Here is a 16497-nt window from a genome sequence, read left to right as displayed (position 1 = left end):
GATTTGCAAATCCACTGTAAATTACTTGATGGCTAAGGTCATATTCCATTTTTTTTGTATCTCTAACAGTGTTTATGTGGTTGTTGCTCAACAAATAACCAACTCACTGTTTCCTGTCCAAAAGGGCTGCTTCAGGTAGCAAGTTTTTTGAAAGGGCAGGAGCTTTGCAGTCAGGTGGAACTGGGTTTGATCTCACTGCCAATGCTTACTAGTCATGTAGCATCTGGACAAATCTGATAAAACATCTGAGTCTTTGTTTTCTGTTGTTGAAATGGATATAATAATACCTACCTCCCAGAATTGTTGTGAAGGTCGAGTGAGGTAATGTGAAAACACTTAGTACTATGTCTGGCATCTAGCATGTGCTTAATAAACAATTTCCTTCCTCTTATGTATGCTACTAACCTTTGAAATATGATGGAAAACAACTCTGCTCTAGCTCTTGTATTTTTCCCATAATATTGGGGTGCTAGGGAAGTTGAACAAATGAAGGAAGATATTTATCAGAGTGAAGCAGGAAATTGAGGTTTTATAGAATTCCAATGTTGAAGCAATTGAGCATGGAAGCACAGGATAAGAGAGGCTGGATTATAGGATAATCAAATGGAAAAGCACTAGACCAGAGCCCCAAAACTGGGTCCAAGTCCAATGCCAATGCTAGGTATCCGGATGATCCTGAAAAAGTCACTTAGATCTCTGGGTCTGTTTTCTCATGAGTGGTTTTAGATAACTTTTCATGCCCCTCCAGTTCTGGAATTCTTTAACTTTAAGAACAGCAACAAAGAGAATGAGGGAAGTTAGGTGGAAGACTGATGACTGGTAGAACCATTAGCAAGTTGACATTAGTGACGGGGAAACAGCTTTGTTTCCCCGTCACTAATGAAGAGCATACATGGCAGGGAACAGTCTTGAATTAACTATTTCTAACCATAAGAATAGAGCATATATAAACTGTTTCTATTGATTGATAGCTCTTTATTATTATTAATAATAATGTCTTATATTCCTAAAGAATTTTAAAGTTTAATTTCTCCGATATTATTTGATATGAACAACTTTGTAATAAATGTTCATATATGAAAAATACTACATATCTCACATATATCTTATAAAATATATATTTCATATGTAGATAGACAAGTAAAGGTTCCTTATATCATGGGTACTTAGCTGACTGATTATATTATATATCTTGGATAGTTGCATTTCATATTTTGTGGAGTTTATAGTTTGCTCAGTGAAATAAATTTAGAATTTCTGTGAACTGGTTTATTACTGTTCAAATAACTGCATACTGCCTCATAAATAAGATCATAGAGGGTGAATTGATTAGCTAAAAAAGCCCCATAAAGTAATTGCCACAACTTTCAGTCTGAGATTAGTGTATTCCCTTCTGCATTCTGTTCCTGGAGCATATAAAAATTACATCACTTCTCTCTGTTGATTAGATTGAATAAATTTGAGTATCAAGAGACCTCACATCTTTATTGCGTTTCTCTCAGATGTTCTGTTTTCTTTTTGTTTCTGATTCTGTTGTGACCACTATAAAGCCCGAGCACCCACCTTGGGGATTGTCTAAGCAAGAAATCCTCCAAACAATCATAGAAGGTTGGACAACCCCTTCATCACACAACCATTTCCAACTCACTTGCACCTCTTTCTCCAAGGAATATAGACAAAGATTTGAAGCTCCTACAAACTGGTTACTTTTATTATTATAACTCGCATTACACCCAGTGATTAAGGTGATGTCCTTACTCTGCTAAACCCAGAAGGGAACTCAGGACATGGTCCCTGTTCTAAGGATCTTATAGGCTATTTGGGAATAAAATCCTAAAGTGACACAATTATCTAAAGTATTTTAATTAAATGGTGTGGTATATAGGACATTAATTTAAAATTTCAGAAATATGATAACTCTTTGAAAGAAAAACAGTGACTCATTTATTGAAAGATAAAACACATGGGAGCCAAATCGTGGGATTCACCAGGGATGCCTCTTGCATTAATGGAGTGCTATTTTGCTTCTAACTCCTTCCCTGCTATAATATAACATAATAATCTCTTGTCATCTCCAAACTAACAATTTGCAATAGGGCTCTTACGTAACAATAATCATGCGTATACCAAATTCTGAATAAAATTTGCTAAGTGATACAACAGTGAGAGAAGTCTAAGAATCTTAGACAGAGACCTGATAAATCATCTCAATAAATATCGCTTGACAGATGAGGAAATGAAACTCACAAATATAAAATAATTTGTCACTATTTTTAAATATATTTCAATTTAATCCAAAATGAAAAAAATCAACAACAAATATTTAAAGAAGCATGTTCAAAAGGCATGGGAATAATAAAACTAAAACCATCAAAAACAGAGACTAGTAATAGTGGAGCAAAAGGCTCCAGTTACATAATATATACAGTACAGAGAAATGGAACATCAGTCTGAGCAACTAGAGGTTCCGTAGAGCAAAATGATCAATGTGAGAACTTTGGCCTTTTGAATTAACATTTCTTTTTAATGCAAATCAACAGAAATTCTCTCTTTGTCCAAGTAAATACTCAATGGTGTTCAACCAATTTAACCTTCCTATCCCTGAATCGAGACGTTAATCCCTAACATTTGATCATCCCAATTCCTGTGTCCCACCCCAGACAACTCTAAAATGCCCCAAATTTCTTGCTTTTGGTCCAGACTCACAGCTGACTCTCATCCTCATCCTTAGCAATTACATTTTTACTATCACATGTCATCACATGGAATAGACCAGTAACTTTTCACTAAACTTACCTCCTCATTAAAGAAGCTGGTTTAGAAAGCCTGTACATTCACTGTCCATAAGAAATCTATCAGCCTAAATGGACCGGTTTTATGCAATTTCAGGTTTGTATGTCTTAATTGCTACTGTATTTTTATAGCTAGCATGATACCTACCATTTATTGGATGCTCAGAAACTTTTATGAATGAATGACTAAAATGACTACAGAAGCACATTATCCAAAGTCTCAAAGATGAAAACTTGTGGGGTAGACAAGATATAATTAGTTGAAACAGTAAAAACTCTATATTTTTTTGTTAATTGTCTGAGTCTTTAAAAACTCTTTTTGATACAGAAATTTAAAGGCAGATAAATGTATGCTTATAAACCATACATTAGCATTGTTTGTAAACCACATACGGGTGTTATGTATGTAATCCTGTATACATCCAGAGGTTGCCGATTCTTTCTGTTGTTAGCATTTTTTAAAGATTTCATTTATTTTTATTGTTAGAGAGAAGGGAAGGGAGGGAGAGGGAGAAGGAGAGAAACATGGACGTGCCAGAGGATCATGGATCTGTTGCCTCTCACAAGCCCCTAACCAGGGACTTTGCCCAAAACCCAGGCATGTGCCCCCACCGGGTATCGAACCTTTTGTTTTTTGGTACCATGCCCATCCCACTGAGCCACACCAGTCAGGGCTGTTAGCATTAATTGTTGGAGATTTAAAATTACATAAACGGCATCATATTCAGTATCCTTGATTGACCTTAGCTTGAGTGAGGAAGACTTTCTAAAAATTTTTACTCATGACAATGCTAAACCTAGACTAAAATATACCAAAAACAATCCTATTGATTTTTAGGCATAAATGGAAAACATTTAAAGTTATAAACAGCTGTGATTTTAAATTTCAAATTGTAAATAAAATGTTACTATTAAAGAGAAATGCTGAGATTAAATTTTAAGTGAAGGAATGTAAGTTTAAGGTACAGGTTTTTATAAGGAAGGATATCTTTTAGTTACTTCAGAAGAACTAAAGAAGAATACCTGATGATTTCCTGTAGGAAGAGGTATTTGCAAATAATTAACCTGGATAGTTTCTCTTTCCTGCAGAGTTTAATTCAATATATTTCTATAATTAAGCTGCCTGATTCAAGTAGTAGCTGCTTCTGAAACTTTACATATGAAATACTTGTATAAATCAGAAGTTATTTTACATTCACCAGGGGAAAAAATCCATGGTGAGTCTTTCTATAAAATGAAAACATCATTTTTCAATGTGCAACCCACATTATATCTGAATTTTCATGTACCACACTTGCTTGAAATCCATTTTATTTCCATTTGAGTGAATAAATGATGAACTGAAGATATTTTTTTCTGGATAGGTATTTCCCTCAGGTCTTTCTGTGACTGGAAAAACGTGATGTTAGCTGCATTTACATATTAGCAAGAGTGAGTTAAGATTTGTAAATTAATAAAATTTTTACAAAACTAAATGATTTTGATACTGTTATTTTGACAGAGTTCCTCCAAGGTAAAAGCTGATTTACTTTGGTAAATGGTAAGTTTGACTCTACAGTCAAAAAATGCAGCTTTTACTTATGGTTAAAAATGAGAGTTGCTTTAAAAGGTTTTTTTTTTTTTTTTGCAAAGCTAATTTCATAACTTCATGTCTTTGGGTTTCTTTGCCTATGGTTTTGAGCTTAAGAAACAAATTTTGAGTTGGTTTCAATTTTCCAATTTTTTAAAAATTTTTAACTCTTTAAAATTTTTAATTGATTTTTAGAGAGAGAAGAGACAAAGAGAAATATTGATTTGTTGTTCAACTAACTTGTGCATTCATTGGTTGCCTCATGAACGCACCTTGACAAGAGATTGAACAGGCAGCCTTGGCATGTAGGGACGATGCTCTAGCCAACCAAGCTGCCTGGCCAGGGCCTCATTGTTTTTCATTCGATTGTCAAATAGACATCACCGTACCACTCAATTAATTTATTAATCTTACTTATGATGTACGCATACTGAGGATCTTCTCCTGCTGTTTTCAATTAAATCTGCAGTGCCTCGCTAAATTAACTCATTAACCTTAATTCTGAGGCAGGTATCCACAGATTGTTACTATAAAACATTTGGGGCAAATTCAGTCTTCTTTCAGGAATGTTTATAGAGTAATAGAAATAAGATGATGCTTCTTAAAAAAACAAAAATCAAGAACAAATTATGGTTTTTGCTAAATTTAAAATACTTTTTGTGTAATTTCCAATAGCATATAGATTTGTCCCTAATGCAAAAATAGTAAAAAAGTATATTGTGATTAAGTAGAAGCATAGTTTACTGAAAAGGGCAGCGATTATTTAGTAACAAATTTAAAATGTAAATGATGATGTTTTTATTTTTTTATTGATTGATTTAAGAGAGAGAAAAGGAAAGAGAGAGAGACAGAGAGAGAGAGAAACGATGATTTGTTGTTCCACTCATTGCTGTATTCATTGGTTGATCCCTGCATGTGCTCTCACCAGGGATCAAACCCACAGCCATCGTGTAGTGGGGTGACACTCAAACCAGCTGAGCACCCAGCTAAGACAACAAAATATTTTAAATGCAACATTTTCCTGGAAATCTATCAGGCTCACTATAAAATAAATCTACTTAGAATACTTCCCTGAAATGAAATGCTAAACTCATATCAATTTGTCACCTTTCTTTACTTTAGGTCTTCACTGGGATCTTCACAGCGGAAATGGTTCTCAAGATCATTGCCATGGATCCATATTATTATTTCCAAGAGGGCTGGAATATCTTTGATGGGATTATTGTCAGCCTCAGTTTGATGGAGCTTGGCCTGTCCAAAGTGGAGGGATTGTCTGTACTGAGATCATTCAGACTGGTATCTGCATAGAATGTTTATATTTTTGTCTTTCATTAGGAGAAAAGTTTATTTTGAAAAGTGAATTAATATGTATTTACTTAATTATTTACCTTTAAAGATATTTTAAATTCACACCAATATACGCGGTATTCTAAGAAAGTGTATAAAGGTTCTCTTTACAGTTGTGTGACTATTTTCTAAGAATGATAAAAATAGTTGAAACACTTCATAATTATTAGCTATATAGGGCAAACTTAAAAACACTTATGTGATTCTAAAATCATGTTTTAAATTCCTTAACATTTTTTTTGCTTTAAAGTCTATAAAGAACTGCAAATAAAAATTTTAGGCCCCAATTAATCTTAGCTTTGTATCAATCTTACTGATATTAGTGGGAGCTACTTCAAAGGTACATGTAGGAAATATTTGATACCATCAGCACTTTAAACAATGGTGAAATGAACTTTTTTGAGTTCTGCAAAAACTTTATTGAAAAATATGTAAACTTTTATTGTAAATTAAGCAGAATGTGTATTTTTTCAAATTGAAAGTAAGCTTTCTATAACTTTTTAATCAAAATATTTTACTTTTATTTTTAAAATGTGCATTAAAATATATAATTCATGTTTTAATATTTATTTTTTACTCTGAAAATATAGTATGAAGGTGACATTAGTTGACTAAGTTCACAATGTCTCTAATCAAAATATTAAATTGTTTTCATAGATGTATCTGCTGATGAATCAGAAATGTTTGATCAAATTTTATCTTTTTTATTTTTGCATTTAAATAATATCATGATTTGATTTCTAATTGCAATAACATTAACACTTTTTCTGGATTTAAATTTGTTTAGTATGTTTTGAGATTTTGTATCCAATTTTATATCCCTCAGAGGCTGGTCTACAATATGATGTACTAATAAAATGATATCTAACTAACTTCCAAAATTTTATCATGATTAATACTAACAGTAGCTTTTCACTTGATTACAGCTTCGAGTTTTCAAATTGGCAAAATCTTGGCCAACACTGAACATGCTGATCAAGATCATCGGCAATTCCGTGGGGGCCCTGGGAAACCTCACCTTGGTGTTGGCCATCATCGTCTTCATCTTTGCCGTGGTCGGCATGCAGCTGTTTGGAAAAAGCTACAAAGAGTGTGTCTGCAAGATTGACAGCGACTGTAAGCTCCCACGCTGGCACATGAACGACTTCTTCCACTCCTTCCTGATTGTGTTCCGCGTGCTGTGTGGGGAGTGGATAGAGACCATGTGGGACTGCATGGAGGTCGCTGGCCAAACCATGTGCCTTATTGTTTTCATGTTGGTCATGGTGATTGGAAACCTGGTGGTATGTATGTGTTACAAACATTCATAATTAAGGACAAGATCAGACAGTGGCTAGAGAGGTGGCCTGACACAGTAGACATATCTCTGGTTTATCATCAACGATCTAGACTCAAATCCTAGTGCTGGCACTCTAAACATGGGCCAGTTGCTTAACCTCTCAAATCTCCAAACTCTGAGATGGAATAAATAAAACTGAAATATTGTGGTTGATGTGATGATTAAATGAGGTCTATCTGAAAGTCTGGGGAAAATATTAGTTTTTCTTCCTTCAAAGAAATGTTTTTATAATCAAGGCTAACTATCATAATATTGCATAGCCTGAATTATTTTTATCCTAGTATTATTTTGATAACAACAAAATATGGTTAATAAGATGAGATGATAATCTCCAATAAATCTACAAATACAACTATCTCACCTATAGAAAGTGTTCATGGTAAATTTAGAGTTCATATTGTTTGCTTACTCAAGTAGTAAGGTGCATATTACTAAATTTTGAAGGCAAATTTCAATGAAATAGAGCATTTTATTTTTTTTAATTTTTATTGTTATTCAATTACAGTTTAACTATATATTGTAATTATCCTAATAAGCTGGAAGAGGACTAAATATATTCTTCCCTGTATTTGCTTTCTTAAAGAAAAATAAATTATTACAGTTTAAGTTATTCATATGTATAGACGTTGACTGAATTTGAAAGATATACTTTTAGGTCTGATTTAAAAACACTAATGTAAAAGCACAGTTTGTATATTTGTTTTTAATGTTTAAATTTCTCAATCATGTATGGACAAAGAATTTTTGATACCATCATACTGGACTTTTACTTTGAGAGATACATTTCAAATGAGGATGCTTAAAAGCATGTTGTACATATCTGTGGACAGGCAATATTTTTTTCAGAATAGTAAATTAAGAAGCTCTAGATTCTGAACAAAATCTTACACAGAAATAAGGAAAGAAACTGGGGTTTTTGATTTGCATGTATCTTCCCAAAATGTAACATTTTCTTAAACTCAATAACTACATTTCAAGCTAAAAACATTCCCTTAAATAAATTTCCTTTTGTATCAGCTATGATTAATTATTCCACTATTACTTATAGTTTATCAGTTAATTAAATAATTTTCCCCATGTATCCCAGTGATATTCTGAGTTAAGATTTCCTCATATTTTCTGTCAAAAAGAGGAAAGAGAGAAGTAATTTGCATTATACAAGTCTAGCCCAAGCCTTGGAATGATTTTTAGTTTTCCTCCATCTTTGAACTATTTGGACACATAAATTTCAAAGCATATTGATGGGAAATGTGTTATATAATTTGCATTTAGAAGTTTCTGCTATTATAAAAGTTTGTGTTCATTGGACAAAGGAATTTATATTTCAAGTGTATTGTCTTAACATATCACTAGGCCATGAAATAATTAAATAATTTATTTAAACACAAAGCTATCCCTGACCAGTGTGGCTCCATTGGCTGGGTGTCATCCCACAAGGTGAAAGGTTGTCGGCTCAATTCTGGGTGAAGGCACATGCATGAGTTGTGGGTTCAGTCCCCAGTTGAGGTGCATTTGAGAGGCAGCTGATTGATCAGTGTTTCTCTGTTGCATAGAGGTTTCTCTCCCTCCTTTCTTTAAAAATTAAAAAAACAATATCTTAAAAATAAACACAAAGCCAGACATTCCCTAGACAAACTGGTAAAATTACTAAAATGAAAATTTTTTTCTCATTGGCTGAACCCATACAACTGGGATTTTATCTTTCACTAGCAACCATGAGTAGACACAATTTAAAACTTACAAGCTCTGGTTTCCCATTGTCCTCAGTAGGAAAGACAAGCCTGTTTTTCTACTTTGCCCTTAAAGCAAGTAGAAGATATCAGGTCCTTCATTAGTGTGTAATTGAGACATGGTGTCTGAAATATAGTAAGCGTTTGATGAATTATTTTTAGCAAAGACCTATAAGTTTCTAAGATGCTCTGACTGGTGTGTCTCGGTTGAGCGTTGTCCCACAAACCCAAAGGTCACCAGTTCACTTCCCAGTCAGGGCACATGCCTGGGTTTTGGGTTCGGTCCCAGGTTGGGGTAGGTAATGAGAGACAGCTGATTGATGTTTCTCTCAATTTCTTTCTCTATGAGTTTCTTATTTAAGCTATTATATTTATGCATACCTCAATATTAATGTAGCAAATTTTCTCTTTTCTTTTAGGTTCTGAACCTCTTTCTGGCCTTATTGTTGAGTTCATTTAGCTCTGACAATCTTGCTGCTACTGATGATGATAATGAAATGAACAATCTCCAGATTGCAATAGGAAGGATGCAAAAGGGAATTGATTATGTGAAAAATAAGATACGGGACTGTTTCCTTACAACATTTTTCAGAAAGCCAAAAGTTATAGAAATCCATGAAGGCAACAAAATAGACAGCTGCACATCCAATAACACTGGAATCGAAATAAGCAAAGAGCTTAATTATCTAAAAGATAGGAATGGAACCACCAGTGGTGTAGGTACTGGAAGCAGCGTTGAAAAATATGTAATCGATGAAAATGACATGTCCTTCATAAACAACCCCAGCCTCACTGTAACAGTGCCAATTGCTGTTGGAGAGTCTGACTTTGAAAACTTAAATACTGAAGAGTTCAGCAGTGAGTCAGAACTAGAAGAAAGCAAGGAGGTAAGAATGCTTTTAAACTTTGTGTTGTATTTCTTTTAACAACCATGCAATATGATTATTTGGTATTTTCATTGTGTTTATGTTTTTTTAAAGTATATTGAAAGTCATATAGATGGTAATGTTAGAAAAGTATGAGATATTCTTTATTGGGAAATTCATTCAACAAAATTCCAACTTTCCATAAGAAATCTTCATTTTCAATGATTAGTATATTCGTTTTCTTGATAGTTTGAAAGTCCAATTAAAAAATATGACCTTCCAAAAAAGAGATGTTATTTAATGTTTTATTCTATACTACATTATGCTTTTTAGAAAAGTCAATGAACCATATTTTTATTGACCATTGTAGAGGTGTCACCTCCTTACTTTCTATAAGGTTTTGCTATAATTTATTTTAATGTGAAAGTTTTATGTAGCTTTTGTTCACCTCTGAAAGTCTTATTGGCTATGGTAGTATATTATTTATTTATGAAAGTGTTATACATATTAGAAAACTACAAATAACACTGATTATATTATGCCCATTCAGTGATAAGCAAATCTATAAGGTCTTCCAGGTGAATTTGAAAATACTAAGAAGTACTTAGAAAAGCTCTACTTGAGGATTATAATTAAATTGTAGACTGAAAAGCTGCTCTTACTGTCATATTACTAGTTATTAAAAAAAAAAGAAAGAAAAATTGTTTGTATAGTATAAGAATTCATAGGATGTCCTAATAGTAGCTTAATGTTATTAATTCTGCAATACTGTGTTGTAGAGAACAGGATTAAAATTTTTGCAATTACTTATTTGTGGACTTCTAACATACCAATAGGAAATAAGTCTAGCATGGAATTATAAAAGGAGTTTTAGATTGAGGGTACAATATTGACACCCTAAGATTCAGACCAATGATGACTCATTTTTTGAGCATATTTTGGAACCTTCCTTTTTTAGTAACAGTATCAACAGAATTTGTATGAGTAATAAGTAGTTGACAATATCACAACTCATAGCCTCCAGATTATTTTTCAGGTATTTCAGAGCTGCTGAGATATATTATAATAGTAAATTTGAAAATATTTTGGGAAAGGTAAAAATACATACAAAATGATATATAAGGTTCTTACTCTGAATTTCACTCAAAGTCTACCTAGTGAGTTCAATTCTAACCTATATGTTATTCATTCTAGTAAAATAAGAACTCACTTCTAATTTTATTTTCCATCACTTGATGTAGATTTATTTAAGAGGAGACACCAATTAATTAATAAACATTTCTTGAACACTTTTTTCAACTTCACATTCTGCTGAATACTAAGAGTAAGGAAGAGTTAGAAGAGAGCGCCCTAGCAAAACTGTTCAAGGAAATCTCGACACCTTTGGGGAAACTAACACTAACTCACAAAATCACAAAAGACATTAAAAAGTTTAATCCTACAGAATTGAATATAAAGTTATAGGTATTGAGAATAGCAAGAACATAGCAAGTTTCTAAATGGAAGAGATAAAATTAAAATAGGCCTCAAAGTCTGGGCCAAACATACTAACAGAAAGCAGAAAGCAAAAATCTACAGTCTCAAAGACACAGTTGAGAGTGAACTTAGTATTAAGGCAAGACAGTGAAACAATCAACATGAACAAAGTACTGGTTGAGAAAATAGTGGAAAAATAGGTTTAGATGCGTGAATTATTGTAGTCTCAGATTGCACAGTCTTTGAAGTAGGTCAGAGAGTTTGGAATTGGCTGCATAGTCAATAAGGAGCTGTCTGTCCTGAAGCAGGGGGAAACCAATAGAAAAAATGATGTTTCAGGAAAGTTTATTTGATATCAGTGAATAAAACAGTTTAGATTAAGGGATAAATGGGTGTGTGGTGGGGAATGCAGTAACAATCATTTGGTAGAATGAGGTGAGGAACTTCTGGACTAGGGTAGTGAGTATGGGAATTGAGACTAAGTACCCATTTGACAAACCCAGTAAACAATCTAAGAAATTGGGAAAATGGTAATGTCACTGTCTGAAAATGTTTTCAGAAAAGATTATGAAGTTTATGTGGGAAGAGGAAGAATTCCATTGGGATACACTGAAGTAGGAGTGATGGCGTCTGGACCCAGAGGCTGGGTGAGAAGTCAGGACTTGGAAATCTCTTCAGTAATGCAGATTTCATAATTATCAGCTCTCTTGAAACTAGGGGAGCTTATCAAAGAAGTAATGATAATGAAAAATTAAGGGAAGACTAAGGACAAGACTACTTTGGGTTTTAGAAGAGGTAGAAAAGACAAGGAGATAGAGAAACTTTCACTACATTGATATCTTAAATTTTATCACACTGGCTCTGTGGAAATCAAATATCTCAAATAGTTGGTTCCCAGAATAATTCAGAAACTCAGAAATGTCTACAGATATTTCAAATGATTGCTTAGAAGAATACTACCTCACTGTCATGTCTTCTTAGTGGCTAAAAAATAATAAATTTGGAATAATGAGATACAATGTCTTCACTATCAAGTCCTATAAAATATTTTATTATCCGAACAAAAATTCATTATTGGGTGACTTTTTAAATAAGCTTTCTATCTTTATCAAGCTAATTTTGGATACATGGAATCTAATTACAGAATGTAATGAAATTTTAAAAAATGTACAGATAATATTATGGGAAAATAAATCAAAGTAAATATGAAATTAAATACTTTTACAAAACTAGGATAAAATTTCAAGTTATTTTGTGTAGTAAATTTCAAATTACTTTGTGCAGTAAAATTAACCTCAACAATAAATTTTATGTCAATGGTTTTTAAAATTAGTATCAAAAAACCCACAAAACCCTGCAATAGTAACAGGGTAATTCTCATGTATGCTCACACAAAGATTAAAAAGACATTGTTTAAAAAAAAAACTAGCATGTTCTAACATTGTAGAGAAGATTTAGACAAATTTCAACAAAGTTCGGTTTTGATCTGAAATTTTTAAAAACTGCTGAAATTAAACACTTTTCAGATGAAGATTCATGTTGGCTGTGTTATTTCTTTTTAGTAGTTAATGAATGCATGCATACACACAATTAAAAATAATGTATCCATAAAGTGACATTTTGGTTCATACTCACTAGTTTTTTGACCACAAGTAAGAACAGAACATTGAGCTGTGCTTTGGAAAATACAATATATGCTCTTTGCTGAAAAAATGGAAAAACCTACAAGCTAAACCCAGCAGAGATACATTTATCACAGACAGAGAGAGACAGAGACAGGTGTAGGGGAAAAGAAGGAAGGAAGGAAGGAAGGAAGGAAGGAAGGAAGGAAGGAAGGAAGGAGAAAGGGAGGGAGGGAGGAGAGAGAGAGAGGAAGAAAGGAAGGAAATTTTTTTAATACATTTGTGCTTTAAGAAGAGACAGTATATTAATCATAAATTTAGATGGTGTCTGAAACCTATCCAGTGTACTCCTTCCATTCATTTTCATTAAAAAGTATATCCTGTTACAACACAGTTGTGGAGAAATGATCCCCAGAAGTTTGTAGAGATAAAAATATGAATTGCTTGTATTATAATTTAGTATATTATATATGTATCTATTGTATCATATATATAAACCATTAATGTAAACAGACTGGCATGGAAACAAATATAAAACTTTACATGAAAAAGTATAAGAGAATTGAAGGTACTGATTTCAAAATATCAATATAGTCTTTTTGTTTTGGAATAACTGGAATTATACAAATACTGTGACAAGATTTAATGTAGAATTTTATTCATTTTTACAGTTTTAAAGTTCCCATAATCATGATTTCTTGAAACTTTTATATAACCTTGGATTTTAACAATTTAGTTCTTAAAAGATTTCATTGTCTTCCTAGGTAAAGGATACAGAGTAAGTGCTCTTAAGAATCGTATATTAAGTTGAATTCCAAAGCACAATCCAGCATTCTCATACTGTGACCTTCACTGCTGACCATTCTTACTTCTCACAGGGGTAAAACCAAGCTGGAGCCTTCAAGAGTGCAGCTCTGGTGTTTTTTTAACCAGCCAGAGATTCGTGCCACCACTTTTACCCAGGTTACCCAAGCAAGTTGTACATGGACGATCACTTTCTAAATGAATTTTGACTGCATGCTACTCAGCTATGTTCCTTCCCATGCCGTGGCAAGGAACTGCTGGCCATGCCCAGCTGCTCTCTGCTCAATCGTGTGCCACACTGCAGCATGGTCAGGCGAGATGGGCAGACCCAACATCCGGTCTGATTCTGCTCATGAGTTTTCCAGTTTAGTCTTTTAATACCTTTAAAAGCAATAATTGCATGCTCATAGGATTTATATCTATTTGAAAACATGATAGGAATGTTTAAAGGTCAATATAGTCGAAAACTTGAGAGCATGCGTTTTTTTTATTTCTCTGCTTTTATTTCATTAAAATTAAGACCACAGTTTTTTCTGTTATTGATTCAGCCCTTATAAGTAAATTGTATTACCAAAATGAGCCTCAGATGGCTTTTTAAATAGTGCCTCCATTTTCGGATCATTATATTCAGATCTGTGAATATAATTTTCAACCCATCCAGCTCTTGTGCTCCAGATGAAAATGTTTGCTTTCATGTTTTTTTGGAAAGGTTCTGTTCAAAGAAGAGTAGGGTGATCATCACTATTTGGCTATGAAGGGCCGTAGTCTGTATGCATTTGGGCACTACATATCTTGGATTCCCATGCAGTTTAGGAAAGTTGTTAAATCATGTGTCTTCAAAACCTTAAGTGACCACTGTAATTAAAAGAAGGAAAGCCTCCTGTTATGGGGAGGAAAGTTCCTTGTGTCTTGATCTTTAAGTAATGGGTCCAGTGTACCCATTTTTAAAAATTTCACTGATCTACATTGACTTCTGCCCACAACTAAGCAGGTGAAAAAAAGAGACTTGAAAAATCTCCTACTTTTGATTATTAATAATAGTTTTATGAGGGGTAAAGGGTATCTCCCAAAATTATTGTAGGTTTGTGGATGAACTAAACCTCTAGTTTATTCTCTTGACTCAACTTTCTCCTGTTGTATCATTGCTTACTGGAATCTTAGCATAGCGATGGTTCTGGGATGGAAATTATAAAACAAAAGTGAAAAGCATGTGAATATTGGCAATTTTCAAGGCTTTTGATGAAAAAAGAAAGTCCAAATAGATTTGGGGTTGTTGCTAGGTTCACTTTGTACACACTCTCTTATTCTTTAGGAATAACTGAGAATTAGCTGTAGAATGCAACAAATTCAGAGATAAGATTATTAATGAAAAATAGAACTGTGTGGTGATTTGTGTGATTTTTATTTAAAAATTACTTTTTAGTCATGTTTCTGGGAATCTGAATGGCAGGCATCTCTAAAAGAGGCACAGGTGGGTTTGTAAAAACACATTTTGAACCCACTTCGACCGCAGAGAACTGTTTAGCGCTTCAGTGAAGGACCAAAATGCAGTGCAGGCTGGCTTAGAGGGCAGTTTTTTGTATGCCTTCTCAAGATAAACCAGCTTTTCCTTCAGTCCTCTTATGCCCCTTTACCTTACTCTTCTACTGCCACATAATTATTTTCAGTTTCATATACTATGTCCTTATTAAGATTAATTTAAAATAAAAGGAGCAACAGGGGTATTGCACATTTAAAATAGGTACAGGCCAAACCAAGCACAGTTGGTTGCTATTTTTGGTCATTCAATAAGTGGTCCGGAAAAGAAAACTGTTGACTTTAATCATGTACGTCCCGCCTTAGACAAGCAACTGAATGGTCTCTTTGTGTGGCTCCCTGTTCTTCGTGTGAAATATCGTAAGTCAAGATATGGATATGCCTATCCAAAAGATCAGACTAAGGCCCTGATAGTATGTATGACAAAAAGATTCTCCTCTTCTACTTGGGAGACAAAACCCAGAAGTTTTGAGATCAATGAGTAGATTTTAAAGGCAATCTGTAATGGCTGAATCTTTTATTTTTGCCTCTTAATACAGCAGTTTGTGAGAGTCAAACATTCGGTAGCTGACTGAAAACAAATGAAATGTGAGCGCATTTCAGTGGAAGTAGGCCAGTTGCTAACATTCTCTTCTATCTCTGAAAGTTAAATTTCATTATTTAATTGGATAAAAATCAAGTGCAATTTTTGTCATAAGGGGGGATTTCTGGGTAAGTTCATGCTATTAGGGGGAAAACTTGGGTGCTGACTGTCATTTCTTATGAGTGGTATTTGCTGTTAACCTTGAAAACTTCACATTCAGGGACCATGTCTTTGAGAGCGTGGTTCTTGGATCAGCGTGCAGCTTCCACAGCATTGCGCTGGGCTTCTGCTACAGCCAGGCATGTGTTCTGCGGCTGAATTCGGCCTGGTGAATGTTGCATCTTAAAACCTGCTTTCCAGTGTGCATTTGTGGAGCATAAGCCATCATCCCTCTGTAGATTCAGTTGTTTCTACAAGGGATGGAAGAGTCTAATCTTAAGCGCTATAAAATATTGGAGGGGTAGAAAGAAAATAGTACAAGAAAACAAGTCTGAGCTTGTACTATGTGGTTTCCTATGAAAGCTTTGTATTGTTTATGCCTATAGAGCTAAATATAGTTTTTCCAACTACTTCAGAGCAAGTATTAATTTTAGTCATTTAGTATAGTCATCAAGTTCCTTAACATGAAAACAACTCATTTCAGGTTTTCTTTGCCTTTTTTTATATCATTGTAGTATCACAACTATGGCAATATAAAGAAAGTAAGTTATTTTTTTGTATTTATCACCAGTCACTTGCTTTTAAATCAGTTACATGCTTTTAAATAAGTCATTTTGGTATGGCTATGATGAAACGTATCACAAACTATACTTTACCAGAGTATGAATGTCAA

At 33.6% G+C, this 16497-nt stretch overlaps 1 protein-coding gene across 9 annotated transcripts in view; it reads left to right on the top strand.

The window, feature by feature from the left end:
* The window catches only part of SCN3A (sodium voltage-gated channel alpha subunit 3), a 115516-nt gene that overhangs the window by 65791 nt on the left and 33228 nt on the right, over positions 1-16497 (top strand). For all 9 annotated transcript variants that reach the window (XM_024579795.3, XM_045187344.2, XM_024579800.3 and 6 more), the window contains 3 exons: positions 5485-5658; positions 6636-6992; positions 9198-9665. In XM_024579795.3, coding sequence (XP_024435563.2) covers positions 5485-5658; positions 6636-6992; positions 9198-9665 — 999 coding nt within the window. The remainder of the gene's footprint in view (positions 1-5484; positions 5659-6635; positions 6993-9197; positions 9666-16497) is intronic.

This window comes from Desmodus rotundus, chromosome 2 (genome assembly GCF_022682495.2).
Source record: "Desmodus rotundus isolate HL8 chromosome 2, HLdesRot8A.1, whole genome shotgun sequence".
NCBI classification, from domain to species: domain Eukaryota; kingdom Metazoa; phylum Chordata; class Mammalia; order Chiroptera; family Phyllostomidae; genus Desmodus; species Desmodus rotundus.
The sequence above is the reverse complement of the archived record's forward strand: the minus strand, read 5'-3'. Positions and strand labels throughout refer to the sequence as shown.